Source organism: Neofelis nebulosa, chromosome 6 (genome assembly GCF_028018385.1).
Source record: "Neofelis nebulosa isolate mNeoNeb1 chromosome 6, mNeoNeb1.pri, whole genome shotgun sequence".
NCBI classification, from domain to species: domain Eukaryota; kingdom Metazoa; phylum Chordata; class Mammalia; order Carnivora; family Felidae; genus Neofelis; species Neofelis nebulosa.
Window position 1 is genome coordinate 36,247,002 of NC_080787.1, and position 27,149 is coordinate 36,274,150.

Genomic DNA, 27,149 nt, shown 5'->3' on the forward strand with positions numbered 1-27,149 from the left:
TTGGGTTCTTTACTCCTCTCCAGCCCCCAGCGTGACACGGGGATTTAGCGGGAGCTGTGGGGCCAGCGCTTCTCTAGAAACTAGCAAATTGCGGCCCTGGAGGAAAGCCAGTTTCTGGGAAGGGCACAATCCTGGAAGGCTTCCTGGATGAGGCAGGATTCTAAGGGGCCTTTGAAGAGGCACATTCAGCATATCCCTGCTCAGGTAAAAAATAATGCCCAGCAAGCTTTGACCCAGCGCTTTGCAACGTATAAAGCGCTCCCTCACTGTCTTTTAGTGGAGTCGTATTAAAGACTGCAGACAGCATTTTGAAGTTAAGGAACTCTGGGTTTGGGAAGCACGTTGCCAAGATCATTCAAGCTGGGCCAAAGCCAGACTTGTTTTGTGAGACGTACCTCTCTGGGAGGGAAAGGAGCTGCAGGAGCGGGCCTGGGCCAGGGGACTTGCAGGGCAGGGATCCGGATTGGCTGGGCGGCCCGAGGCAGGTGATCAGCTTTCTAGAGAAGGCTAAGGGGCTGGAGGAGGCAGCAGTAGGGAGAGATTGGAGGGGGGGGGGGGGGGGGGGGGGTTCAGGTACACAATTACTTCTCTCCGTTGTCATTTGCTGTTTAGGCAGCCTTCTTTGCATATGTAAATGAGTTCATCCTCCTGCAATTACACAGTAATCAGGAGCAAATTACCTTCTTGCTGTTTACTTTCAGCGTCCTTAATTAATCTGGTTATTAGACGATTAATGAAGCTTGTTTGGTGAGAAATTCATAGCAAGAATAGAGAAGGGTGTGTGTGTGTGTGTGTGTGTGTGTGTGTGTGTGTAGGGGTAGGAGACATTGCATTTTTCCAGGAATAGAGGCAGTCCCTGGGTTTCCCCTCAACCTTCTCAGCCTCTCTCCTGCGCTCGGTGGGGGGGGGGGGGGGGTGTGCCTGCACACACCGCAGACCCACTCCTCCCCCATCTCTCCATTCTCCCTCTTCCTTCACCAAACCTTTGTGGTTTGGGAAGATGGTCCCAGTGTCCTCCAGAGTCCTTTAAGGACACTGGCCCCAAAATAGGCCTAGAGGTGGGCAGTCAGTTCCCAGAGCCCCTCCAGATACTCCCAACTCATACATACTCTCCTGTTCACTGCCCTCCCCAGACCTGCCCCAGCAGTGTTCCAAAAGTGGCCCTTTCCCCTCTCAAGGCAGAGGTAACCTCAAGCTTCTGCCCAGAGTTTACTGAGTGCACCCCCCACATTACACCCACACATTGGGCTGTGCAACCACGAACCCCTGGCTAAGGGGCCATTGAGATTATATTTCTTTTAATATTTTAACCCCTACCAGATCCTGGGGCAGCAATCAGGCATTCCTCCTGAGGTACCCTTTCCTAGGTAATCCCTGGGCATCCCAAGGACAAGTGTTCACGTGCCACAGTTCCATCGTTCCATCCTGGGGCCATCTGTGATCTGACTTCTCCTATCTGGCTGCTGTTAAGGACTTCTCTTTGGATTTCTGCAGTTTCACTACAATGTTTCAAGGTGGATCTCCTTACTCTGCTTGAATTCTTCATGCTTCCTTCCCAGCATGTGTCTTTCTTTATCATTTCTGGAAAATTCCTTATCACCATATTGTTAAATATCGCCTCCCCCAATTCTCTCAACTATCTCCTCAGGAATTCCTAGATGACATTTGTTAAATTCCTCATTCTGTCTCCCATGTCTTTTTCCCTCTTGTTAATAGTTTTCTGTGTGCTGCATTATGGCTAGTGATTTCTTCAAATCTATTTTCCAGTTCACTAACCATCTCTTCAACTATGTCTAATCTGTTGTTTAACCCATCCATTGAGTTTTAAATTTCATCATTTTTATTTTCATTTTTTAGTCTTTGTTCACGTGCATATTTGCCTGGTTTTCCTGGTAGCATCTTTATTTCTCTAAACATTTTACACAAGCTATTTTTTTTTTAATATTCTGGATCTGATCATCCCAATATCTTAACTCTCGAGGACTAATTCTACCATTTGCTGTTTTCTAACTCACTCATGATTATTTCCTTGTGTACTCTGTAATTTTGTATTGTAAACCCAAGCTCGGTTGAGCTCTATCCATCAGAATCCTGTACAGCAGGAGTTGAGGGTATGTCCCTCCCAGGAGACTTTGCTTTTGCTTCTGCTAGGTGCTCCGGGTACTACTAACATACTTGGAGTTAATTTCACCACTTGGAGTTTCCTGCAACCCATAGGTAATGCAAATGTTTACCCTAAACCCCTGTGTGGGTAGCCATGTGGTTACAAATTTAAAGGCTTTTCTTTCTACCTGAGCACATGCTGAAATAGACAACATTTCTTACCCTTTCTCTTTGCCACAGGATGGATTTTTTCCCCTCTATCCTTTCACCAAAAGTGCAGTCTTTCAAAGCCCTGGTTTTTGTAGAGGGTCTCAATTACAACTCCCCACCGTGAGTGCTCACAGTCCATTTCCTTCTTCCTCTAAGCCTTTATTTCTGGACTTGGACAACTTTGTTTCCCAGGAGACATTTCTGGTTGTCACAACTGGAAGAGGGAGTTGCTATTGGTATCTGTTGGGTAGAGGCCAAGGTTGCTGCCAAACATCCTACAGGATGCCCGACATCCTACATCCTATAGGACAGCTCCCATCCCAACAAAAATTAATACAGCCCAAAATGTCAACAGTGCTGCTATTGAGAAACACTGATCTAGGTCATGGAGATGTGTGTGCAAATGACCTGAGGTCTCCCTGCAGCTTTGGAGCTCCCTAACACCCAGGCTTCCAGCATTCTCTTTATGTTTGACATTCTAAAGATTTTCCTTGCATTTATTCATTCATTCTATACGCACGGCCATGCATTTCAAAGAATAGTTTGTCTATTTTATGGAGCATCTCTGGGTGTCTCATATATTCACTTGTCACTCCTGCCTGCATCCACCTCTCTAACATCTGCTGCTCTGGCTCACCTCTCATTGTCTGTTAGCCGCCCCTCTGTTTCACCCCTTCTCCCTGCTCCTGTGTGCACCTGGCTTGGGAGACAATCAAAAGAGTCATGAGAAGGGGCGCCTGGGTGGCTCAGTCGGTTAAGCGTCCAACTTCGGCTCAGGTCACGATCTCGCGGTCCGTGAGTTCAAGCCCCGTGTCAGGCTCTGGGCTGATGGCTCAGAGCCTGGAGCCTGCTTCCAATTCTGTGTCTCCCTCTCTCTCTGCCCCTCCCCCGTTCATGCTCCGTCTCTCTCTGTCTCGAAAATAAATAAACGTTAAAAAAAAAATTAAAAAAAAAGAGTCATGAGAAGGCGTGACATGCCCACCAGCAGCAGTGATGATTGGGGTTCACAGACCCCTAAATCCTACCCCCGTGGCCTGACTCCGTGAGGCCGAGGCCCGATTCCTACAACCTCCCCCTCCCCAGATCTCCAGGTCTCTTCACCTCCCTGACCCACAGCCTCAGAGAGTGTCCTTTCCTCCCCCCAGCCCAAGGCCCAAGTGATTGCCACAGAAGGAATATTCATCCTGTCCTTGGAGTCTGTGTTGGTCTTGTCCACTCTGGTGTCTGGCCCACAGGAGATGCTCGGTATGGACTCCTCAAATGGATGGATGAATGAATGAATGAATAAATGAATAATGGATGAGGCCTGGTTTTGGGGCCCACCAACGCCATCATAGCAACTGAGCATAGATTTCCCATAGTTTGGATTATTCTATTCAAAGTGACACTGTGTTGGGACAACCATAGTTCAGCCTAGTTCCCTAAACACACATTTAGGGAAAAGGTGTCTCTAATGCTTCAAGGGCACAGCCAGGCTAGAAACGCTCCCAATTTATACAACTTAGCACACTTAACCTCATAAACTGCAACAGCCACACCCCAATTTGTGGTGACATTATTGTTTCCTTTGAGAACAAATATGGGTGAGCTCTTGCTTGTTTGTCAGCACAGGGCCCAGCCTGGGATGAGGAGAAAGCAAAGGCAGACCAAAGCTGTTAGTCTTTACCTCCCGAAACCCAAACTGCCCCCAACCGGCCTCATCCTGGATAAAACAAAATGAGGTCTCTGTTGCCCTAGCAGTCCCTGGAATTTCAAGGTCATTCACTCCATTCATTCACTCAGGAAATATTTCTAGAACGTCTTCCATGTGCTGGGCACTGTTTTTGGCATTAGATGTTTAGCAGAAAAAAAGGGGCACCTGGGTGGCTCAGTCGGTTAAGTATCCGACTTCGGCTCAGGTCATGAGCTCGTGGTTCGTGGGTTCAAGCCCCGTGTCGGGCTCTGTGCTGACAGCTCAGAGCCTGGAGCCTGTTTCAGATTCTGTGTCTCCCTCTCTCTCTCTCTCTGCCCCTCCCCCACTCATTCTCTCTCTCTCTCTCTCTCTCTCTCTCTCTCAAAAATAAACATAAATAAATAAATAAGTTTAGTAGACAACAGAATAAAGTCCCTGCCCACTCAGCGCTTTTGTTCTCCTGGGGAGAGACACAATTAAATGTGTTATGTGATGCCGGAGTATGATGAGGTCCATGAGGAGAAATAAAGTGGGGGTAGTGAGTAGTGATGGGTGTGCTGTTGAGGGGCAATCCAGAAACACTTCTCTGTGAGGACAACTTAGTTCAGTGAAGCTCACCAGCATTAGGAGAGAGAAGGTTCCATGGTGGAACAGCAGTACCTGAATCATGGGCAAGATTGGGGAGCCCCACCGGGTGACTGTGAGAGAGAAGGAGGGAGGGAGGGAGGGAGGAAGGAAGGAAGGAAGGAGGAAGGAAGGAAGGAAGGAAGGAAGGAAGGAAGGAAGGAAGAAGGAAGGAAGGAAGGAAGGTAGGAAGGAGGAAGGAAGGAAGGAAGGAAGGAAGGAAGGAAGGAAGGAAGGATGAAGGGAGAAAGGAAGGAGGAAGGAAGGAAGGAAGAAGGAAGGAAGGAAGGTAGGAAGGAGGAAGGAAGGAAGGAAGGAAGGAAGGAAGGAAGGAAGGAAGGAGGAAGGAAGGAAGGAAGGAAGGAAGGAAGGAAGGAAGGAAGGAAATGAGGCAGGAGAAATACCGAGGGCCCACCCCGAATCTCCCCCGACTTAGCTAGAGATCTGAGGGGGAAACCCAGAGGGTTTTAAGCAGGCGTGTAAAAGAATCCGATGTACGTTTTCCCCAAAGCCCTCTGACTGAGGTTTGGGGAACTGAGTAAGAGGGCAGGAGCTGAAGCTGAGGGCCGCTTAGGAGGGCATCTAAATAACCCAAGCTAAGGATAATGGTGGTTTGCACCCAGCAAGAAGAAGCAGTTGGATTCTGAGACATCCTCAAGGCCAGCCAACAGTATTTGCTGACACGTTGTGTGAAGGGTAGGGGTTAGGGGGTCAAGGTTGAGCCCAGAGTTTCTGACTGTGAGGAGGGGGGGGGGTCTTTTATTGAGAGGGGAGAGGAAAGAGGAGCAGGGTGATGAGTATGCAAAAGTCTGGATCTGCTCACGCTAAGGTGGAGGTACCCAGTAACGGGGTTCAGGACACGCTACCCCCAAATATGGCACCTTGGCGTATTGAATATTGTAAACTTGAATGTGTTTGAGAAAACGGCTTTCTCCCCTGAAACAAGTCATGAAACTCTTGTGGGAGAGACACCTTCCCCATACCCGGAGGAAAGGAGCCTCCTTATCTCTGAAGACAAAGCAGGGACCAGAAGAACCCCAACAAATAGATCAGCTAAGTTCCCATGGCTCCCCTGGCAGTCTCTAACCCGTATTTCTACAGGACTGCCTACTTCATCAAACGTAGCATAAAAATACCCAGTTCTGTTTCTTTGGGTCTCCATTTCCTTATGAAGGCTCCTGTATCGTGTAAAACTCGCATTACATCAACCTGTATGCTTTTCTTCTGTTAATACGTCTCTGTTTTAATTTTCAGACCCAGCCAGGGATCCTAAGAGGGTGAAGGAAAACTGCTGTCCCCTATACTGGCAGAGCTGAGGAGTACCCAGGGGGCCACATGGATTGAGTTCTGGCGCAAGAACAGGGCTAAAGATACACATCTGGGAGTCAAAGCTACAGGACCTGATGAGAACCCCTGGCGTGAAAACAGTTGGAGAAGCAAAGGAGGAAGGAAGGGAGCACCTGAGCACTGGGTGTACAAACATTTCAGAAGTCATTAAAGGCACAGGTCAGGCCCCATCGTGCTTAAAGCTTTCCAGAGGCTTGCTGACTGCATGCTACGAGGTCCTGGGTGATGACGCCTTTGGGCCTCTCTGTCCCCACCTCCCTCACAGTCCCCACAAATCACTGCACCAGACTCAGCCTCCTTAGTGTCTTAAACCTGCTAGACCCTTTCCCACCTCTGTGTCTTTGCACATGCCGTTCCCTTTGCCTAAGAAGTTCTTCCCCTGACCTCATCCCCTGACTTCCTCTTTCTTTGGGTCTCATCTCAAAGTCAGCCCCCTCAGAGAGGACTTCCCTGACTTCCCATTCTCATATAGACAGACAGACAGACACACACACACACACACACACACACACACCATTATTCTCTTTCGTGGGATCCCATTCTTTGCTGGGAGAGTACTTACTGCAAACTGTAATTATATATATATGAGGGTGTTGATTAGAGAAATGTCTGTCCCTCTTCCCCCACTTGCCCATAACTCCGTGAGACAAGGAACATTACCTGTCTTTTGCCACTGTATAGAGTGAAATACATGTTGAATGATGAATGCCTAAGGAGTAAAAACAAACACTGGTTGATCATTGGACTACATTCTCAATACTGAACCAGACCTTTTACATCACTGAGTGTGGCAGACGTCACCACTGCTAACCAATATTTCCAGTTCTCTTCTTCTAGGCACAGGGTTACAAATCCTCATCCCCTTGGAGTCATATGGGTTTGTAGCATTTTTTTTTTTAGTTTATTTATTTTGAGAGAGACAGAGTGCAAGCAGGGGAGGGGCAGAGAGAGAAGGAGTGAGAGAATCCCAAGCAGGCTCCACGTGTGATCAGCGTGCAGAGCTGGATGTGGGGCTCGAACCCATGAAACCATGAGATCATGACCTGAGCTGAAACCAAGAGTCAGTCGCTTGACCAACTGAGCCACCCGGGGGCCCCTATAGCAACTTTTTCTTAAATTTTAAGTAGGCTCCATGCCCAACATGGGTCTTGAACTCATGACCATGAGATCTAGAGTCACATGCTCTAGGGGCACCTGGATGGCTCAGTCGGTTGAGCATCCAACTTCGGCTCAGGTCATGATCTCACGGTTTGTGGGTTTGAGCCCTGCGTTGGGCTCTGGGCTGACAGCTCGGAGCCTGGAGCCTGCTTCGGAATCTGTGTCTCTCCGTCTCTCGGCCCCTCCCCTGCTCATGCTCTGTGTCTCTCTGTCTCTCAATAATGAATAAATGTTAAAAAAAAAATTTGGAGTCACATGCTCTACCAACTGAGCCAGTCAGGCACCAGTTATAGGGGTTATAGACCCTGCTGTGGCCAATGCAATATGAGCGGAAAGGATTGTGTCACTTTCAGATGGAAGCACTTAAGGGCTGTTACGTAATTCTGCCCGTGCTCTTCCCCTGCCAAGAAAAACTTGTGTGGAGGTGATGACATCTTAAGATGGAGAACCTCCATCATCTGCAGTCCCTGAGTAACTATGATATGAGCAGTGCCCATTTGCCCTGACCTGCAAGCAAGGTACAAAATCTTTGTGGTTTTAAGCCCCTGAGAAATTGTGGTCATTTGTTACACAGCATAACCTAGCCCACCTGACTAATACAGTGAGATCACTGAATTCTCCTAAGAGCCCCACCATGTGCTCTCTACGCCCACTCCTCAGAATCATTCAGCCATCACGTATTGGTTGAGTCCCCACTGGAAGAGGGCATTGGCCACATGCAGAGGAATGAGTCATGGCCAGCCCCTGAGAAACCTGTGGCCTTAGATACAGAAGTGGTCAAGAAAATACAAGTGGAGTGGAGTGGAGGCACAGCAGGACTTGTCCCAGAGGAAGAAATACAAGCTAGAATCTTGACCTGATCATGCCCATTGTCCAAGCAAGTGCAGGGAGAGGTAGCAGAAGGGATGGCATCCCTGGTTATAGGGACCAACTTAGGCAAAGGTTAAGACAAGGGTAGAAAAGTCAAAACAGCATGCTGGAGAGTCAGCAGAATATAGGTGCACTCATTCAAGAATATGTAAGCTGCTGTTATAGAAACAGCAAAATATAATGGTTTGAAAATAGAAGTTGAGTTCTCCCGTGCCTAAGAGTCCAGAGCTGGGTGCCCCTAGGCTACAATGTGGTTCTGCCATCCCTTAAACTTGACTCCAATCTCTGAGTTCAGAGTGGCTGCTCCAGCTCCTGCCATCACATCTGCCTCCCAGCCATAGGGAAGAGGAAAGCATTAAATGGAGCGCATGCCCACTCCTTCTAGAGATATAACTAGGAAACACAAGTCGTCATTCTTCCCTTCCAGCAGCTCCACCAACCAGTCATCCCAGCCAGCCTCAGCCCCAACTCTTTCCCCTCTGCATCTAACCAAGTCTCTCCTCTCCAGCTCCTCGCCTTTCTCCAGGTCCTCATCTCTTGCCAGGCCCAAGGCAGTGGCCTCCTAACAGGTCTCCCAGGCTCCAGGCCAGGCCCTCCAAATCATCACCCCTAAAATGGCCATCCCAATTTGCAGTTCTGACCAGGCCACTCGGCAGACCCTACAAGGCCCTCCTCCCCTCACCCTTGCCCACCTCTCCAGATTCCTCTCTCATTCCTGGAGTGTTCATCTCCATCTTCCCAATGCCCCTCCTTGGCTCCTCCTCCCAAATATCATGTTATTTATCGCCTCTGTCTCTTTGTTCATCCCTGAGATAGCCTTTCCTGTTTCCAGCTTGCAGATCTCACATCCTTCTGGGGGGGTGGGGGGCTCAGGTATTACTTCTTCAGGAAATGGACTCAGAGCCCCTGAGCTCCGGGCCGTGGACCTAATCTCCACTTCCCCATTATTTCACAGTTGTTTCTTCAGTTGCTCTGCCTCTTAGTAATCAGCAGTGAACCTGGGCACATAGCAGTGCTTGAGAAGCAACTGAATGGAGAAATGAATGGTGGGCTAGTTGGGGCATCTTGGAGAGGCAATGCAGATGGGGGGCTAAGGGCGAGCACAGGAGCTAACCGCCTGGGTTCAAATCCCAGCTCCACTGCTTCCTGGCTGTGCACACCTGAGCAAGTTACTTAACCTCTCTGGGGTTCAGTGTCTCCGTCTGTAAAATGAGACTAGAGCTAGTACTCCCTTCATCCAGTTGTGGTAAAGATGAAACAAGCCAATACATGTTGAACTTGGAGTGGTGCCTGGCCCTGAGTTAGCCCTTCTCGTTATGAGGCCAACCTCATGGGGGAACCTCTGATAAAAATGAGCAGGAAACAGCCTGAGCGTGGTTGCAGCTTGGAAAGACAGGAAGACACTTCCACTTCCGGCAAAAATGAAGTAGCAGGGACCAGATTTACCTTCCTGTCTGAAACAACAACAAAATGCACGAAATACATGAACCCAGGATTCTCCGACACTGGACATTAAGCAACAAATGACAGTGCTTCCCGAGACATGAGAAACAAAGGAAGGGAGCCCTACAATTGTCATGCTATGCCCAGAGACAGCTTCCAGGCTCTGGCACAAGAGAGGGGACCCAGCCAAGAGCCTGGAGTCTCCCATGCTAGGGCAGACAGAGCTGGGGTCCAGAGAGACCAAAGCGGGTAGAGTTTGCCAGTCAGAGGCCAGAGAAGAGACAGCTATGCAGAGAGAATCCCAAGGAATCTTCCCTCAAGAGCCCAGCTGCATAGCAATCAGGTTCCAGCAGGAAGCAAGCAGAAGCGGATCCACGGATCACCAGGATTACACATGACCCACCAACCCGAGGAGAAAGCCTAGAGGTTTCGCTTTGCCAGTGGGGCGAAATGAGCCCTCACTAAATGCTGCTCTGGCCCCACCTAACAAAGCTTGAAAACAAGACCTGAAAGGATTGAACCGTTTCCAAGTAACTTAACCACATTCCAGACAAAGCTCAAGAACCTTTATATGTATACGAAAATAACCAGCACCCTGTGCAGTGAAATTCACAATATCGGGCATCCAATAAGAAATGATCAGGTCATGCAGAGGAAGGATATGCAGCTCATAATGAGAAGATCAATCAATCAATTGAAACCAGCCGGGAAATGACATGGCATGAGTGAGCGAGGCTATTCAAACAGTTATTGTAACTGTATTCCACACGTTCAAGAAGCTGGAGGAAAACAAACGCTTAACTAGAGCCATGGAAGGTATGAGAAAGACCCACTTGAGCCTCTAGAGACGAAAGTTACAGTGCTGAGATGAAAAATGCACTGGAAACAATTAACAGCAGTTGGAAACCACAGAGGGGGGAAAAAAGGTTAGGGAACCTCAAAACATAGTAATAAAACGTACACAAAATGAAACACAAAGAGGAAACAGACCCAAAATGAAAGAGTAGAGCATCACTGAGTTATTGGGCAACTTTGAGGCCAGATACATGTGTGCAGAGGTCCCTGAAGGAGAGAAGATAGAGGGGAGGACAGAAACAGTTTCGAAGAAATAATGGCCAAAAGCTTTCCAAATATGAGAACAGTAAACCCCCAGATCCCACAAGCTCCACAAAACCCAAGTGCAAGAAACATGAAGAAATGTCACACTGAGGCACGTCATAATCAAATTGCTTAAAACCGGCGATAAAGAGAAAACCTTAAAAGCAGCCAGAGAAAAGGGAGGTTATATACATTAGGACAAAGATCAGGATGACGACAGATTTCTCGCGGGAAAGACACAAGCCAGAAGGCAGGGAGCAGCATGTTTAAGGAACCCAGATGAAGACTGGAAGCTTGGGGGAAGGGCGGGGGGGGGGGGGAGGGGGGCAGAGCCCACCGTCCAGGGCGACAGGTGGTGACGGCATGAAATCCAGGGATGGCAGAGAGAGCGGCAGAGACTTAGCCACCGCCCTGGGGTGCGAAGCGCAGTGTAGGGGAAGCTGTGGGTTCTGGCTCAGGTGGCTGCCGATCACCAAAACGGGGGACGTGGGAGAGGAACACATTTAGGAGACGCTGTGGCTTCCACCACGGATGATTCTGAGTAACTAGCAGGGTGCACGGAAGGAGGTTTGGAGGCTGGGAGAGATACATAAATTTGGCACTTGTCTGATGATAGATTAGTCAGAATAGGAAAAGCTGTAACTCAGAAACAAATAAATCCTGAAATCTCAGCATCTTAACAAAAAAGCTTCTTATTCACACAAAGTTCGCAGCGGGTTGGCAGAGGAGGTGCTCCGGCCAGTGATTCGGGGACCCACCGGCCCTCCATCTTTTATGCCAACTAAACCCGCGAGAGGAGAGGCCTGGCGGAGGAACACCATAGGCCCCCCGGCGAGAAGTGATGGGCGTGGTCGCTCCCCACAGCTCATTGGCCAGAAATGTCACGTGGCCTCTAGCCGCCTGCAAGGGAGGCTGGGAAACGAAGGGGGAGGACGCGGAACTTTGGGAAAGCGCTGAGGCCGTGAGTTTGGGTGGGAGAGAACCCACGGAATTTTGAGGTAGAAGAAAAGAACTAAAGGGCATGGGCCAGGAGCCCCAGAGGGAGCTCTAGCCTTTGAGGAGTGGGGGGAAGAAAAATCCTAAACCACAGAGGAGGGCGAGCCGGGTGGAGGAAGAAGAGAAGGGCACACACACACTGTCCTGGAGGGTAGGGCTCCAGGGCAGGTGCAAGACCTATCCTGACCTGCCCGTGTGTCCTTTGGAGTCTTGACATCGTCTTCAGGAGATAGTATTATCTCTGTTTCACAGATGCAGAAAGCGAGGTTCCGAGGGCTGAGTGACTCAGGTGCCTGAGTCACAGTGACCTGGCAGAGACCAAAGCCAGGGTTCTTCCCCCCAAGCTCTGCTCCCTGCTTTCCCAAGTGCACCCTCGGAAGGGACACTGCTTACCAGGGAGAGCTCTTACTGGGATCCTCTGAAAACCGTGCTTCTCTGATTTTCTAGGTTGATCGGGATGGTGGTGGGGAGGGTCTTTCTGGGGCCTCTCAAATCCTCACCAGCTTCTCGGCCCCCCCCCCGGACCTCAGGTTCCTCCACCACCTCCGTTGACCTGCACCCCGAGCACCACACTGTGGTAAGAGTGCAGGGCTGGCCGGCCCACCTGGACTGGTCCTGCCCCCAAACAACCCACACCCCTTCTCCGTCTTCTCCCCCTGCCCCACAGTATTAACAAAACCTCCTCCCGTCACAGATCAACAGACAACCGGGACTGGGGATGCCAAAGCAAGGGCCTCATTTGCATAGGCAAGCTCCTCCCCCACCCCTTGATGTGTGCACAGTTGCCATAGCAACATGCCCCCAAAGACTCTTCTTCCCAGTCACCTCCCCTTCCTGTACTGCTTGGAATGCTGGCTCCCTACCCAGGCTGCAAGGGCTCAGAACTCAATCCCTCATTTTACGGATGAAGAAACTGAGGCCCAGAGAGGGAAAGCAACTTGCCCAAGGGCACACCGCGAGTCAGCAGCAGGTCCTTACCTAGAATCCGGGTCCCCTGATACCAACTCCAGGGTGTCTCTCACCCTGGGGGGGGATTGGGGGGGTGGGGATCAGCTCCCTTTCCAATCACCAGCTTGCTACATTCAGGCTCACCTTGGGCCTCTAGGGAAGACCTTGGGCAGCTACAATGAAGAAATGACCACTGGGCTTTGGGCAGAGACTCGGTCAGAGCCAAGCACGGGGCATTGTGGAGGTGCGGATACAGCTAAATAGGCCCCTCTGGGTCTCCAGCCCAGCCCCTCCCCCACAACTCACTCATTCCACAAATATTTATTATATGCCTGCTGTGTGTCAGGTGCTGTTCTAGGCCCCCGGGGTTCAGCTGTGATCAAAGTGACGAAACCCCCTGCCCTACGGGGCTGACATCCTTGTGGGAGCAGGAAGATGATGTGCAAACCACGTGGACGTAATATGATGTTGGGGTGAGGTGGTGTTCAGAAAGGGGTAGAGGGCCACTTGCTACTCGAGTTAAGGTAATCTGCGTGTTCTTTCACAACTTACCTGTCCCCTGTCCCACACCCCAGGGCAGCTGGTATCTTCATACCAGACTCCAATATGATTGCCAAGCAATTGATGTGTTTTGGGCGAACGCACCTTGGCCCAGGAGACTGAGGCTTTACCGGTAGAATTTTAAGTAGCACAGGTGGCAGCTGGGAAGATGTTTGGGGGCAGCGGGCTCCCTGAAACGCTGCAGGCAGCTGCCCTTCCTGTTCCTAGCATGGCCTGCAGGCTCAAAAAAATCTGCTATCAGAGGCCCAGCAAAGATCGCCTACCACCACAGTCCAGCATCAAAATACTAGACTGCAGTATAGTTCCTGCAGAAAGACGGCCCTTCACCTCATAGTGAGAAAGAACAGCAAGTCACAAGTGCCCCTGGAAGCGGACTCCAGATGCCAGGCTCTGTTAGCAGACCCCTCCCTGGGAGGGGGGTTTTATTCCACTTCCCATGGAAATCTTCAAGCATGTAAGTGGAGAGTAGTATAAAGAAACTCCCAGGTCCCTGTGTGCAGCTCAAGAAACAGCAACTCGAGGCTACTCAGGTTTTCACCTGACCCCCTTCCTGCCCACTGGACCAGCAAACTGGGACTGGTTTTATAAGGAAAGGGAAGAGCAGGAAGGCCCTCCCACCCCAACCTGGAAGAGGAGGGCTCTCCAGAAGTTCCAACAAGGCAAGCCAACAAGGAGGCATTCTTGGGCAGGGAGTGCCCAGGGCAGACCCTGAAGCTGAGGGAGCCCTGGGGAGCCACAGCCAGGATGGGGGCTCCTGGGCCAGCTGATGGGGTAGAGGAGCCTGGCTAAGGGAGCCAAGCCCCATTTCCTGCCCCAATTTCACCTCTTTGTTTTCTTTCCCTCCTCTCTCTCCCCCCCCCTTGCAATAAAAACATAATTATGGGCTTTATAAAAAAAAAAAAAAAGGCAAATTATGGTGACATGCTTTAATTATCTGCCGAGCAATGGCGGGCTGAATTACACAGGCAGGGCCTTGGAGGTTACCTAAAAATAAAGCAAGAAGCCTCATTAAATGCTAATTGCTGCTTTTGCCAACTGAAGTGAGATTTGGGCACCATGTGCCATTCAGTGCCAGGCTGTCTTCAGGGAGGTCCAAGCCCTGGGAGGCTCCGAGTGCCAGGGCCAAGCTCTGCTGGGCACCCAGGGCAGTGCAAGGCAGGCGGTGGGGGCAGAGAGAAGCTCAGATGTCAGGGAGAGTGCCTCAGTCTCCTCTCGCTGTTGAGTGGGCAGATGGAAACCCCAGGCTGGGAGGAGGAAGCTGCAGGCCTTAGTAAGAGCCTCTAAAACAAAGGGCCTGTGGCCTGTCCTCTGGCCAGAGAGGAGCCACATGGCCTCCTGAAAGGTCAGCATCTTTCTGTGGGCTCCCAAGGACCCCTCCCTGGGCCTGGAAGCTGAGATGGTGTGGGGGCACCTGGCATGGTGTTCACAGGCCACTTCCTGGTCCTTTTTGCCTCTGCCACCAGGGCCTGAGAAGGCAGGACAGGAGAAACAGACTAGGAGACACTGGAACTTCGCATCTGAGCTGGAAGGGACCCAAGCTTGTATACTGCCTCTGAAGCTGAGTCCCCAGGGACCTAGGAGTTCCACAAAGGTGTCCTGTGTGCCCCGCTGGCTTGGTAGCTTGGTGGGCTTCTGCCCAGGGCCAGTAGTAGCCTAGCCTTGGCTTTGGGCCTCCACGAGCTCTCAAGTGGGCATTGTTCCCTCTTGTCTGCAGAACCCCAAGGTCCAGTGCCACATCCACCTCATTCATTACTGCACACCCGCAGCCTGGCCCGTAGTAGGTACTTAGTACCTGTGGATTGGATGCGTAAAGAACCAGGTCTGGGTGGGGCCCATTATTTGCTTTTCTAACAAGTTCCCGGGGATGCTGCTGCTGATTTAAAGGAAAGGTTCTGCCATTGGAACAGCTTGAAAACCACTGAGTTCCCTGGCCCACTGGGCTGCATAGCAGACACCTGGGGAGATTGTAAAATGTATTGTCACCGACCCCACCCACAAAGGAGGAGGCTGCAGCCCTGGGGCCTCTGGGCCTCCCCCTGGGAGCCTGTGGACACCCCATCACCCTGCTTACCGAGCAAAGGTCTCTGGGGGCCACCATCCCTCTCTCCAGGGAACCAGGGACACTGCAAAGCCAACCCCCATCTTTTTGAAGTGTAAAATTCCAAAGGCACTGCTCATCTGTCTGCCTCTCTTGGGTGTCTCACATGAGCCCGGGGAATTAACAGCATGGCAGAGGGAGCAAAGGTGAGCAGCCACCGGGCTTTTCCACCCATGCATCAGAGCACATCCCAGTGGGGCCCACCTGTGGGATCCCAGGCCCGGCTTCACCGGCTGTGCCTTCCAGGTGATGCACGGCACCCACCCTCCCACACCCCTGCGCCGGGTCTGCCTCCCAGAAGTGCTGGGGAGACTAGTCCCTCCTCGCCACCCCTGACCCATGGAGCCGCACACTTCTCCATTTCCCAGACACGGCTCCTTGGAATTCACACCCCACCCAAGGCTTCCCCTACCTACCCCACCCTATTCCTATAACTATGTTCCTTTGGGATATTCGGCATTTCTAGGCTGTAGAAATGCTGAGGCCTAGATCTTCCCCATCAGACGGGAAGCTCCCTGAGGGAGAGGCTGTGTTTCGCCCCTCAGGGCAGTCCCTGAAGGTGGGGCTATGTCTCCTCCATCTGACTGGCACCCCCCTGAGGCCGGGGCCTGGGTGCCTCCTTTCCACCTGCCCCTTCACAGAGTCCTAGGCAGGCTGGACTAGGCCAAGTCTCAGGAATGCCTGATGGGTCTAAGGCCCACCAAGAGCCCACCCCTGGCTCTGGGCGCTGAGGGGAGCAGAGCGGGCAGCACCCCACTTGGAAAGAAGTTGATTCTCCCCAGTGGAACCTAGAAGAGGGGCTCTGCAGATATGGGGGGCTCCACAGATGTGAGGAGGGCGCCTGGGAAAGGCCTGTGCTGAGCATCAAATCCTCCGCCTAGCCTTGGGCCTCAACACCGCAGTCGCCTTGGGAGGGAAACAGACCAGAGAAGGGACAAGGTGCCCGGGCTGGAGATGTCATTGGAGGACTGGCTGCACTCCCCTTCATCCAAACCGCCCCCACCACAGGCACGCGCTCACACACCCCGCCCTGGGAGCTTCTGGCAAACACCCTTGGTCTGACCACCTAGTTTTGCCTGATTAGGCTAGAGCACTGGGTAGAATCTATTCTGGGGCACAGGAACCATCCTGCCAAAGCAAGACAGTGAGAGACACCCTCTTTGCCCTTCCTTTCCTTACAAATACCGAGCAAAAAGTAGGTGCTCTACACACACACACACACACACACACACATACACTCTCTCTCTCTCTCCCGGGCCCTCCAAGGGAACAGACTGCCTGAGCAGAGATGGGCGTGACACCAGCCCTCCCGAAGGAGTTAGACGGGCTTACATAGGGGGCACTGCCCAGGGCACCATTTAATGTACCAGCCTCACCTTTACACACCCAGTCCCTGCCTGGCCCCCACGGGGGTCCTTCCAGGCCCTTGGCCCTCGCGCCCCACACTTCAGCCAGCCAAGGAGGTAGGAGGGGGTGTGGGGCCTGGGGCGGGCCAGAAAGGGGCGGCACAGGAAGCCTGGGCTTCAGCTGCCGCTGTGGCCTCATTGTGTCGCTGGCTCTGTAATTTACCCCCGGCAGGGCCCAGCCCCTAAGCTGCTTCCCGCTCCCTCCCGCCCAACCTGCCAACGAAGCCAGCTGCTGTGAACACACACTTGCACACTTGCCGCTGGCCAGGGACAAGCATCGTCACGATGTGGGTGCAATGTGGTTTTACCCCCACTTGGGCCTAAACAGACACACTAGACAGACAAGCATGCATATGGAGGTACCAAGAGCACACACAGACGTGCAGCCAAAACAGACACACACACAGGGCTGGGGGAGCCACACGCACATACCTGTGCCACACACCTGGCCCACGCGGACACACGCCACACTCCAATCTCTAGGACAGAGACACACATCATCCTAGCACCTGTCACCTGGAGACAGGACAGGCGGGAGGGCAGGGCTGTGGGTGCTGGGAGCCCTGGAAGCCAATTTCTCAAGAGGAGAGTTTCCGGGCTAGATGGAGGAGATGAAGAAGCTCGTTACGGGGCGGGGATCGGAGGCCCAGGTGTAAGGACTGTGAGAGGAGAGGAAGGGCCAAAATGGTACCTTCCTTAGGGGCTGCAGGGCCAGGGACAGGAATAGAACATCCCCCTTAGGGGACCGCCAGCGGCTGATTTCTGGAATCTGCTGCAAAGTCCTGGTCCCTCCCTGCCCAAGGCCTCTCCATGCTCCCACTCGATGCCAGCCCCGGAGGCAGCCTCCATCGCCCGCAAGCCCTAGGGTCCATGACCCACTTGCTCCTTGCCTCTAATTCCAGGCTCTCCGGCTGCAGGTTGAGACTGGGGTCCCCCTGCAGGGCCCTCAGTGGATGTGGAGCCAGGGTGCAAAACCACGTGTTTATTTTTATTAGAAATGTTCTTGGTATAAAAACAATCATGCGCTACACATTGTCATCAATAACCATCACCAAACACCCAGGCACTGAACTCCGTGTCATCAGCAGGACGGGCAGACGGGCAGGCGGGCAGGCGGGCAGGACACACAGCAGACGGGAGGGGGCAGGCGGGCAGGCTGCGGGCCACAGGGACACACACAGAGGCCACCAGGAGGACGCGGCACTTTGCAACACACGCGAGATTCATTTTTGTTTTGGCTTTTTTGTGTTTGGAATTTTTTTGAGCTTTTTCTCTTTTGCGACATGTACGGTTTGGTGAATTGGGAGGTGGTGACAGGGAGAGAGCAAAGGCGGGATGCGATGAAGGTGAGGAGGGGGCGAGGACAGGGAAGAAAAATGCACGAGACCTGGGTGGAGCACAAGAGAAAAACCTGGAGAGACCTGGAGACAGAGAATGCATCAGGGAGAGGAGGCAGAGGCCGAAAGAAAGAAGATAAGAGCAGAGCACACAGGTGAAGACACAGAGAGAAAAGGCAGTGATAAAATAAAGACAGGGATGGAGACGGACTCGGACGGTCACCAGTGGGACAGGCAGAGACGAAGGGAGAGAGAGAAAACCAACACTGGGGCCCACACAGCCTGGGCCCCTGTGATTTGGGGCCAGGAGGGGCCGTGGTCCAAGATGCAGGCTCTTGGGGTGGCCTGAAGCTTCCCCAGCCCCTTGTCCTCCTCCTGTCACCTGCCCGGTTTGCCCAGGCTGCCCAGCAGTGACCGCCGGGGGCTCTGCTGTCCTCAGCACCAAGCCACGTCCGTGGGCGCCCACGGGCAGGCAAGACATCAGCTGGGCCCCTGGGAGTGGCCCTGGCCCGACGCATCAGCCACAAGGGTCTTGGATCCTCCTCTTGTTCGGCTCTGGCGGCCTAGCTAGATTGCATGGTTGGTGTAGGTGACGTAGGTCTGTTTGGTGGCCAGTGCTGGAAGGAGAGAGACCGGGGGTACCCAGGCATCAGGGGCTGGCTTCTTCAAACCCCCCCCTTCCACTCAGGCATTGCCCTGCCCATGGCATCAAGTCCAGACCCCTGAACCAAGCAGTTCACAGCCCCCAAACCGCATGGTGGCCCCACCCCACCCATCCCATCGCTTGCCCCCCCTTTCCTTCCACCACCCTGCACCCCCCACCCCACCTCACTGGACTCGCCCAGTCTCTGAACATCCTTCCCACCTCCACATCTTTGCTGGGGCCAGGCTGCTTGCCTGGAGTGCCCTGCCCTCCCCCCACAGTTGTTTTAGTTAAGACCCCTCCTTAGAACACTCCTGCCCAACCCCCCCCCCCCGACGAAGCCCCTGCCACCTCCCGACTCCACCACACTTGAAGAGAATTGTTTTTATTTGTAATATAATTGTATAGCCTTAAAGTATTATCAACAGAAATTTTCAGGTCAACAGCACACGTTCTAGAAGAACACATGCAAAGAACAGACATTAGACATAGCCTGGCAGCCTAGGGGACGGGAGTGGCGAGTTGGGACGGAGGAAATAAATGATGGAACCGGAGCAGGGGGGGCTCATGAGGCTAGAAACTGACAAGCTGACCAGTTGGCCCCCGTGCCACACCCAAGGGAAGTGGAAGGCCTCCAGGTCCCCTTGGGCCTTTGTCCGGCTACCCTTCCCATTTCTAGGTGTCCCTGTCTCACCTCAGCCTCGAGGCCTCCTTATCTGCACCCATGGCTCTGGCCCTCCCTCAGCCACTCCTGGGGCCCTCCCCACCACTCACAGCTGGGTGACAACATCAGCTTTTCGGGGCAGCACGAGCCTCCCCCTGCCTCTGCCCGGCCAGGGTTCAGACCTCACGGCAGCCTAGTGAGGAGGCTAGGTAAATGCCACCCTCATGTGAAAAATGAGGCACTGGGGTGAGGACCCTGGCCAGGTCCTTGGTTCTGTCCTGTCCGGATCCAGGGTCTCCCTCCACGGCCTGGGACAGCTCAGTGGAGAGTAATCAAGGTCAGCCTTGCCGCTTGGGGTGGGAGTTGTATGCTGGTGCCCAGAGGAGGATGGATGGGAGACAATCAGGGGGCCCTTGTTCGCAAAGCTGCCCTGACACCCCATCAGGGTCCTGTCTTCTCGGGAAAGGAGTGCATGGCCAAGGCATCTGGCCTGGGGCAGAGGGCACTGAGGGGAGCGGTGCGGTGGGCTGCCCACGGTACCCCCCAATCCTCTCTACCCCGTTTTCCCAGGGCCCATGACTGCCAAGTAAAGACTACATTTCCCGAGCTCCCTGCTTGATGGCGTTCCTGCGAATGACACGTGAGGGTCGTGAGGGCTGTGTGTGACTTGCGTGTTATTTGATTAAAACAGATGGTTTCTCCTGTACTTCCTCTCTTCTGCTTTCCACGGGCAGAACAGACACTGAGGGCAACTAGCCTCAGCACAGTCCTCTGGGAGCCAACGGAGCCAAATGGAAGAAACCCGGGTCCCCGTTTCTGCCCATCTACCACACCAGTGTAGCTGGAAGCCCACTGACATGGGCCAGATTGCTGGGTCCAACTCTCAGAGGGCCCATCAAGTGTGGCAAGAAGCAAACTCGTTGGGGGTGGGGTGAGCAGAGGACAGCACCGTAGGACCAGTGGGGAGGCACGCAGGGTGGAGGGCAGGTGAACGAAAGGAAAGGAAGAACTTTCTCCCAGCCAGAGCTGAGTGGAGAGGATGGCCTTACGTGGTCGTGGAAATATTCAAGCAGAACATGAACAATCACTTGGCTGGGCAGTAGCCAGGAAGTTTTGAGTTTTAGGTGCCACTGGGACAGGTGACGGGGCCCATGACTTCAGGAAGAGAGTAAGCACAGCACCTTACAGTGTGCCAAGACTTGCCACCTTCGTTTCTAAAATGACCCATATGCCTCCTGACCGGCGCCGGCTGACCATGAGAGAAGAAGGACCATGGACAGCACCCGTGAGGCGCCCGGCTGGGCATACTTGGGGAAGGAACCCGCCATGAGGCCAGAGGTGCTGAGAGGGAGGTATGAGGGTGCACAGATCTAGGGACAGGAGCCTCTAATCGCCCCCTCTGTGACTTCCGGAAGCTCTTCCCCCACCCTGCTAGGCCTCAGTTTCCCTACCTGTTACATAAGAGCGGTGGCCCTTTTGCCCCAGCTGCTTGTCTTGAGGGGCTCCCCCAGCCCCAGTCTCCACCCTCCGCTATCCAGCACTGTCAGAAAATGAGCCGGCAGCTTAATCACGAGCTGCAGGCCAGGCCGATGAGAATCAGTTCCCCAGGGCTCCATCACCCCCTGGGTGAACTGATAAAATTGAGTTTCCAAACCTGTAAACCCGTCAGCAGCCATGGCTCAGGGGTGAAGGAAAACTGCAGCAGCAGCAGCAAAACCACCAACCGTAGGGAAATGGGCGCCTGAGGGCGGCCGTGGGGGCACCGAGGCGGGTGAGAGGGGAGCAGGTGGTGGGGGAGGTGAGGGACAGTTGGGCCCTGCTGTCCCTCTAAGACCAGAGCTGTCTCCAATAGAAAATCCAGTCCTTGGGTTCCAGAACCTGGAAGCGCATTCGGCCCTCAGCTACAAGCCAGGGGCCCCAGAGTCCTTCAGCGGAGCTTCGGTCTCACCATCTGGAAAATGGGAGCAGTGAGTCTGCCCGGGCTCCCGGGAGCTGACTGTGAGGCTCAAAGGGAAGCGCTCTGGCCAGGAGTCAGGAGACTTTGGGTCCAGTCCTGCCCTCCCCAGGACAGGGGATCTCAGCACCTGCCAAGGAGCCCTTCCAACAACTTGAACCTCTCGAGTCTCAAGTCCCTCATCTGTAAAATGGGATAATAAACCCTTGGCTGGCTCTCAGCCACAGGGTGGATGGAAATCCTCTTTAAACCCTGCAAAGGGACAGGGCTGAAATAACTATAGCAATGAGGACAGGGCGGGGAGAGCGACACTCCAGGGGCATCCTCAGCATGAAGGGAGGGACGGGGTGAGGGGTGTGCACAAAGGTCCCCAAACCCATCCCTTGCCGACGACAGGCTGTTGCTGCTGGTTTTCAGTCCCTGCCACCTCAGATAACAATTAGCTGGGCAATGGCAAGCACGAGCTGACAGCCCCCATTTGTTGCCCCATGTCTCTGTGCCCAATCTGCCCGCAATCAGGCCCCTGAATTATTTATTCTGTTGTTTGTTTAAAGATACGTGGCCTGCCAGTGACAGAGTGAAAAATGTCCCTGTTTCACAGGAGTGACATCTCCCCACTTTTCCCGCTCACGCCCCCTCGGTCTGGCATCCCCAGAATTAATCACCTGGCTCCCACCCAGCACGTCTACAGCCCCTGCTGTCACCGAGCTAAGGGGAAGTGGGGGCAAGGGGCCCTGGCCTCTGGCTTCTACAGCAGCTCTCACCCTTCCCCTGCAGGAAGCAGGGGGCTGGGAACACTGTATGTCCCCTCGCCAACCCTCCGCTCCCCTCCTTGTCTGGTGGGGGGTGGGGTGGGAAGGGGTAGTAATTGTACCCTGTCCCCATGTGACCAACCTGAAGAGAGGCAGAAGGAACAATGTCTATCACAACTGTCAGGGAAGGTCCCACACTCTGCTTCCCTCCTTTGGAGTCGGGGTGTTAGCTCTAGTTAGCCGCCCATGGTCCCTGGAGGGTTAATGCCCCACTCTGATAAACCCAGGAGCGGAGGTCGTTTGACAGACCTGCTCCTGCCCCAGCAGAGTAAGGTATGAGGGATGGAACCCGGGAAGGGTAAATATCCATGGGAAGAAGGAAAACAGAAGTCAGGAGTGGGGGGTGGGGAGCAGTGAGGGGTCCCTGCTCGGGACAGAAGGGCCTGGCTAGGGGCCGCACGTGGGGTTTCTGCAGATCTAGACACAAAAGGCCAGAGGGGGAGAGTTCTAGGAGGACAGTGTCCCTTCCCATCTCAGAGTGGAGGGCCCACGTGGCACCTGAAGGGAGGGCTGTAGGTCCCAGGGAAGCTGGTGTTCTGGGAGGAAGAGCAAGATTGAAAAGAACCAGAGGTCATTTGGCAAAAGACGGCGGGGGGGGGGGGGGCAACACAGAGTCATCAGGATGTCAGTGAAAGGGGTGTGCCAGAAGCCAGGTATACTCCTCTGCCCAGAGAATGGAGACCCAGAGATAGGGAGGCCATGTGAAGTCAGGGTCAAGGGAAAGACACTGTGTGGGGCCAGCCAGCCACCACCTTGCTGTGTGATCTCAGGAGAATCCCTCACCCTCTCTGGGCCTCGGCTGCGAATCAAACCTCTAGCCCTACCCAGGCCTCACGGGTCTCCTGTCGAGATCACGGAACAGGGGAGAGGGCTTTGGGAGTAAAAAGTCCTGTTTGGATGTAGGAAGGGACTCTCCTTCTTTCCACACGTGGCAGTCACTCAACAGGTGGAAGCCGTGCCCAGAAAGGAAGGGAGGATGCTTCACCCGGAGCCACAGGTGGGGAGCCTGTGAGAGGCACTGCCCCGGCCAAAACACACCAGGGAGGCCAGGTCTCCTATTTCTCCTGACCTACTTGCGGATGACAAAGGGCCTCCTCTCCGGAGCCTGTGCTCCAGACCCTCCTGGAGTCTAGCCCATATCCCTCCTGCTGCCATGGCCGATGTCCATTTGGGGCCTCTGCCCCAGGACTAGAGGCAAGAATCTGAGTGTTAACTCCCAGGTCCCTCTGGGACTGAAAGTCTCCTGGGCGGGGGGGGGGGGGGGGCGGGCTCTGCTCCTCCTTCCCCACCAAAGGGAGCCCCCCAGGACTCTCAGAGAGCAGGGGAGGCAGGAGATGCTGCCATTTAAACTATTTGGGCACTTGCAGGATGTCCGGGGAGGGAGCCAGCATCTCAGGGGGGCAGGGTGACCATAGCAACCCCTCTATCTCTCACCCCACAGGTGGGAGACCCCACGGCTCACCTCCCAGGGCAGAGGCCTCCGTCCTTCTGAGAAGGGAGCAGTGATACTACCGTGGAGGTCAAGTCCAGGCCGGGCGCCTGCGGGCTGCGTGACTTGGGTGAGTCCCTAATCTTTCTGAGCCTCCCTTTACTCTTCAGTATTAGACAGATGATAAAAATACCTGCCTTTCAAGGCTGCTGTGAAGACGAAAACTGGTACATGGTAGGTGTGATACACAATCAGGGTTTAGGAAATGGTCACCACTATTACAGGTGCCCCCAAGGTCTAACCTGTCCCTCACACGCTCTGCCTCTCTCTCCTCTCAATCTCTTCTCACAGAGGGCTGCTGCAGGGGGACCAGAAAAGTTGCCAAAGATGGTGGCCTTGCTCCCTCCCATGTACAGTCCTGCCCAGGCCGAGACCTTGGGCCTGCCCCTTAGATGCCAAGGTCCCTGTGTCCTTCTCTCTCCCCATCCCCCTCTACTGCCGAGGTCTCCTTGGACAATCCCTTGGGAACACCCTACTACCTGAGAACTGAGGCCTCTGAAGGCCCTCTGTCCAACTCACTCCTTCCCTTACCCTTCCTGGGGACCCACATCCTGAGGCCCCACACCCTCAGGGCCCTGGTAGAAGGTGGCCAGGCTGGCACCAGAGCCTCTGTGCCCAGGTTACTTAAGGGCCAGAAGGCAAGGGCCCTCGAGACAACCCCTTGACCAGAGAAATCCCAGAGTCCCCCATCATTCTGCATGAACCACATTCCCCCATGGCCTCACCACAGGTGGGCAGATATCCCTGGAAGGGTGTAGCCAGGGCTAGGTAGTGGGGGGGACCTTGAGGTTCTCTCCTGGTTACTAGGATGGGGCGGGGCAGAGGGGCACTAACCTGGTGCATCAGGGTTCTCCCAGAGTTCCCACTCACCTGTGGCTTCGGGGCTCTCCCAGTACCCACTGAGGACCCAGCTCAGGGAGGGGTGTGGCCTGGGTCCCAGGGGGATGGGGGGTGGGGGGGTGGGGGGGGCGGGCCTTGTTGAAGGAGGAGACTGGCCTGGGCGGGCCCAGAGGGAAAGGAGCGGGGCTGGGCACTCACCTGGGGTCTCCAGGTTCTCGCAGAGCTCAGACTTGGCCTCACCATTGGGCCGGAAGCTGCCCTTCTGCGTGAACTTGTTGGACATGGTGGCGGCGGTGACGACGGCTTTGAGGCTGCGCTTGCGCTTGGGCACATTCTGCTCCGGGTGGAAGAGGATGATGTAGACCTTGGGCATGTAGAGCATCCCCAGGGACACCGAGGCGCTCAGACTCACCGAGACGGTCAGCGTCGTTGTCTGGATGTACAGCTGGAGGGGGGCCAGGGGGACGGCGTCAGAGAAGGCTCCGCCTGGCGCCTCAGGGGCCCTGACCCCAGAGACAGACACACGGAGGACAGACCCCGGGAGCCCTGTGTCCCACTGACATTGGGCAAAAGGGAGTCAAGGTATAGAGCTGGGACTTTAGACCAGACCAAATCCTGGCTTTACCACTTCTAGCTATGTGACCTTGGACAAGTCCCACCTTGTGTCTCAGTTTCCTCACGTATAACACTGGCATGATATGATAGCACTTACTTCATAGGGTGGCTGTAAGGGTGAAATGACTTGACAAACGGTGAATGGACGTAGAACGGTGAATGCTACGTGCACGGAAGGGTTCCCCACTCCTACGTGCTATAGGGAGGTAGGGCCCTCAGGGGACCACAGCTGAGCCTCCCAGGAGCAGTCCCCTGCGCGGGGCCGGGAAGGAGAGGAACATCTGTTGGTGCAGTAACTCCCAGTGGGTGTGCCACAGCCCCCTGACCAAGCGTCCATTCAGTGACGCCCCCCCCCCACACACACACACACGCCACCCTGTGCAGAGCACTGGCACGGGAGCCACAGCGCCTGGCAAGATATGGCAATGGCAGCATTGGTCAAAGCTCATTTCACGCTTACTCGCCAGCACTAACGGTGACAGATGTTTAGCAAAATGAAAGTCCATTAATCTGGGTGTCGGCTAATCCATTCTTCAATAGTGGGGCCTTCCAGGCAGGGCCTGACAATTCCCACCGCCTCCGCCTGGGGTCCCCTCCCCGCCTCCTCCTTCCTTCCCAGTCCTCCAAGCCTCAGGTGTCCCTCTAGCCGCCCCCTCAGCCTGGGTGGGGCCAGAGGAGGCCGAGGCTGTGGCCCCCAGGTCTGGACATAGGGAAGGCAGGAAATGTTCTGCCCCCTAAATCTGCTGTTTCTAGGCCTGGGTCCCCTCCCCTAGGGCCTGGCTGATGTGCCACCTCCTCTAGGAAGCTCTCCCTGACCCCCGGCTTTATCCGACCCCCCCCCCATGACACCCATTCTCATATCCCACCCCATCTCCTGCCCTTCTCCAGAAATGCCTCATGACCTGGGTCTAAAGGCTATTGTTCCAGCTCCCCTAGGGAGAGAGGCTGGAGAAGCTCTAGGGTCTGAAAGGAGGGAGGGGTGTGACCCTGAGGAAGTCTCAACCCCTCTCTGGCCCTCAGTTTTCTCATCAGTGCCATGGGATGAGAGCACCTACCTCTCCCAACCCACAGGGCCACCCAAACACAGACCGAAGTTGTGTGATCTTGCACAGAAGCGTGGGGAAGGAGGATGGGAGTGTGGAGAAGCTGTTTCATTGTCACCGTTCAGGAAATTCACAGGCCCAGGGGAATAAAAGCCTAGTCCCCAGGGAGCACACACCTCTCTGGACACAGTCATCCCCACTCTACCCTACCCCCGCCCTTACACTCCCACCCTCCGGTGACAGCGTTACCTCCAAGCATGACTAGCCAGTGGGAGGGTGCTGGCTACCTCTTCTATCTGCTGAGGTGGCCTGGTGGCTGGGGCGGGGGAGGGGGGGGGGAAGGGGACAGGCTTCACACCACTGGAGACAGCAATGAAGGTCTGGGCTAATCAATATCTTCACCATTGGACTGGATGAGGGTATGTCTCCCTCACTAGATTGGGGGCTCCCTGAGGGCAAGGGCAGTCTTGCCTCTCACACTGGGGGTTCTTGGGCATAAGGGTCATGTTTCCAAGTCAGATACACCCTCTGCTCCACCTTGTTGATTGGGTGGGGTTAGGAGGGTGCAGTTGGGCCCATGTGGAGCTGGTGGGACCAGGGACAGAAGCCCCTCTCTGAGCCCTGCAGTGGACACAGCCCTGTGCTGGGGACCAGAGGCCTGGGGGCCAGACTCCACTCTGCCCTGACCCACTATGGGATGCTAGGCCCCTCCAGTATCCCAGGCAGAGTCAGCTCCATGGGTATACATGCTTGGTTTCATGCCCTACTGCCACCATCTTGAATGCTGAATCATTTTTGAACAAGGGGCTTTCCCCTTCTTTTTTCACAGAGCCCTGAAAACCATGGAGCCAGCCCTGAGCAGGCGGAGGGGGGGGTTGTGGGGGGGAAGAGCACAATCCTTGGTGTTCTATTTTCTATTTTGCTCTTCAGCCTAGGAGCCTTTCTGCAAACAAAATACAAGATACAGTGTAAACAGATCAAAGCTAAGCAAAGCTGCTCCCATCTGCTGGGGGCCCACCCTCCCAGCCTGGGCCCTAGGGGCTCTTCTGGCCATGCAGGCTGGGAGTGGCCCCCTCTGTGTAAGCAGAAGTGGGGCTGCACGCCCCCAGTCCCTTTCCTTGCCCCAGCGTCTGGAATGCCCACCCCACCCCCAGATCAGGCACCATTCTGGGGCCTCCTGTGTGAAGGTGCACGTAGCATGCTGATTCTCTCAAAGAA

General features: G+C 54.3%; 1 protein-coding gene across 10 annotated transcripts in view; it reads right to left on the bottom strand.

Annotated features, from left to right (window-relative positions):
- The window catches only part of GRM4 (glutamate metabotropic receptor 4), a 151,442-nt gene that overhangs the window by 17,578 nt on the left and 106,715 nt on the right, over positions 1-27,149 (bottom strand). For 6 of the 10 annotated variants that reach the window (XM_058733621.1, XM_058733612.1, XM_058733613.1 and 3 more), the window contains 2 exons: positions 24,472-24,718; positions 18,884-19,565 (listed from right to left, as the gene is read on the bottom strand). In XM_058733621.1, coding sequence (XP_058589604.1) covers positions 19,384-19,565; positions 24,472-24,718 — 429 coding nt within the window. In that variant the 3' untranslated portion in view covers positions 18,884-19,383. Of the gene's footprint in view, positions 1-17,501; positions 18,489-18,883; positions 21,130-24,471; positions 24,719-27,149 lie in introns of those variants that run through there. The other 4 variants (XM_058733614.1, XM_058733616.1, XM_058733617.1 and 1 more) reach the window with 4 other exon arrangements.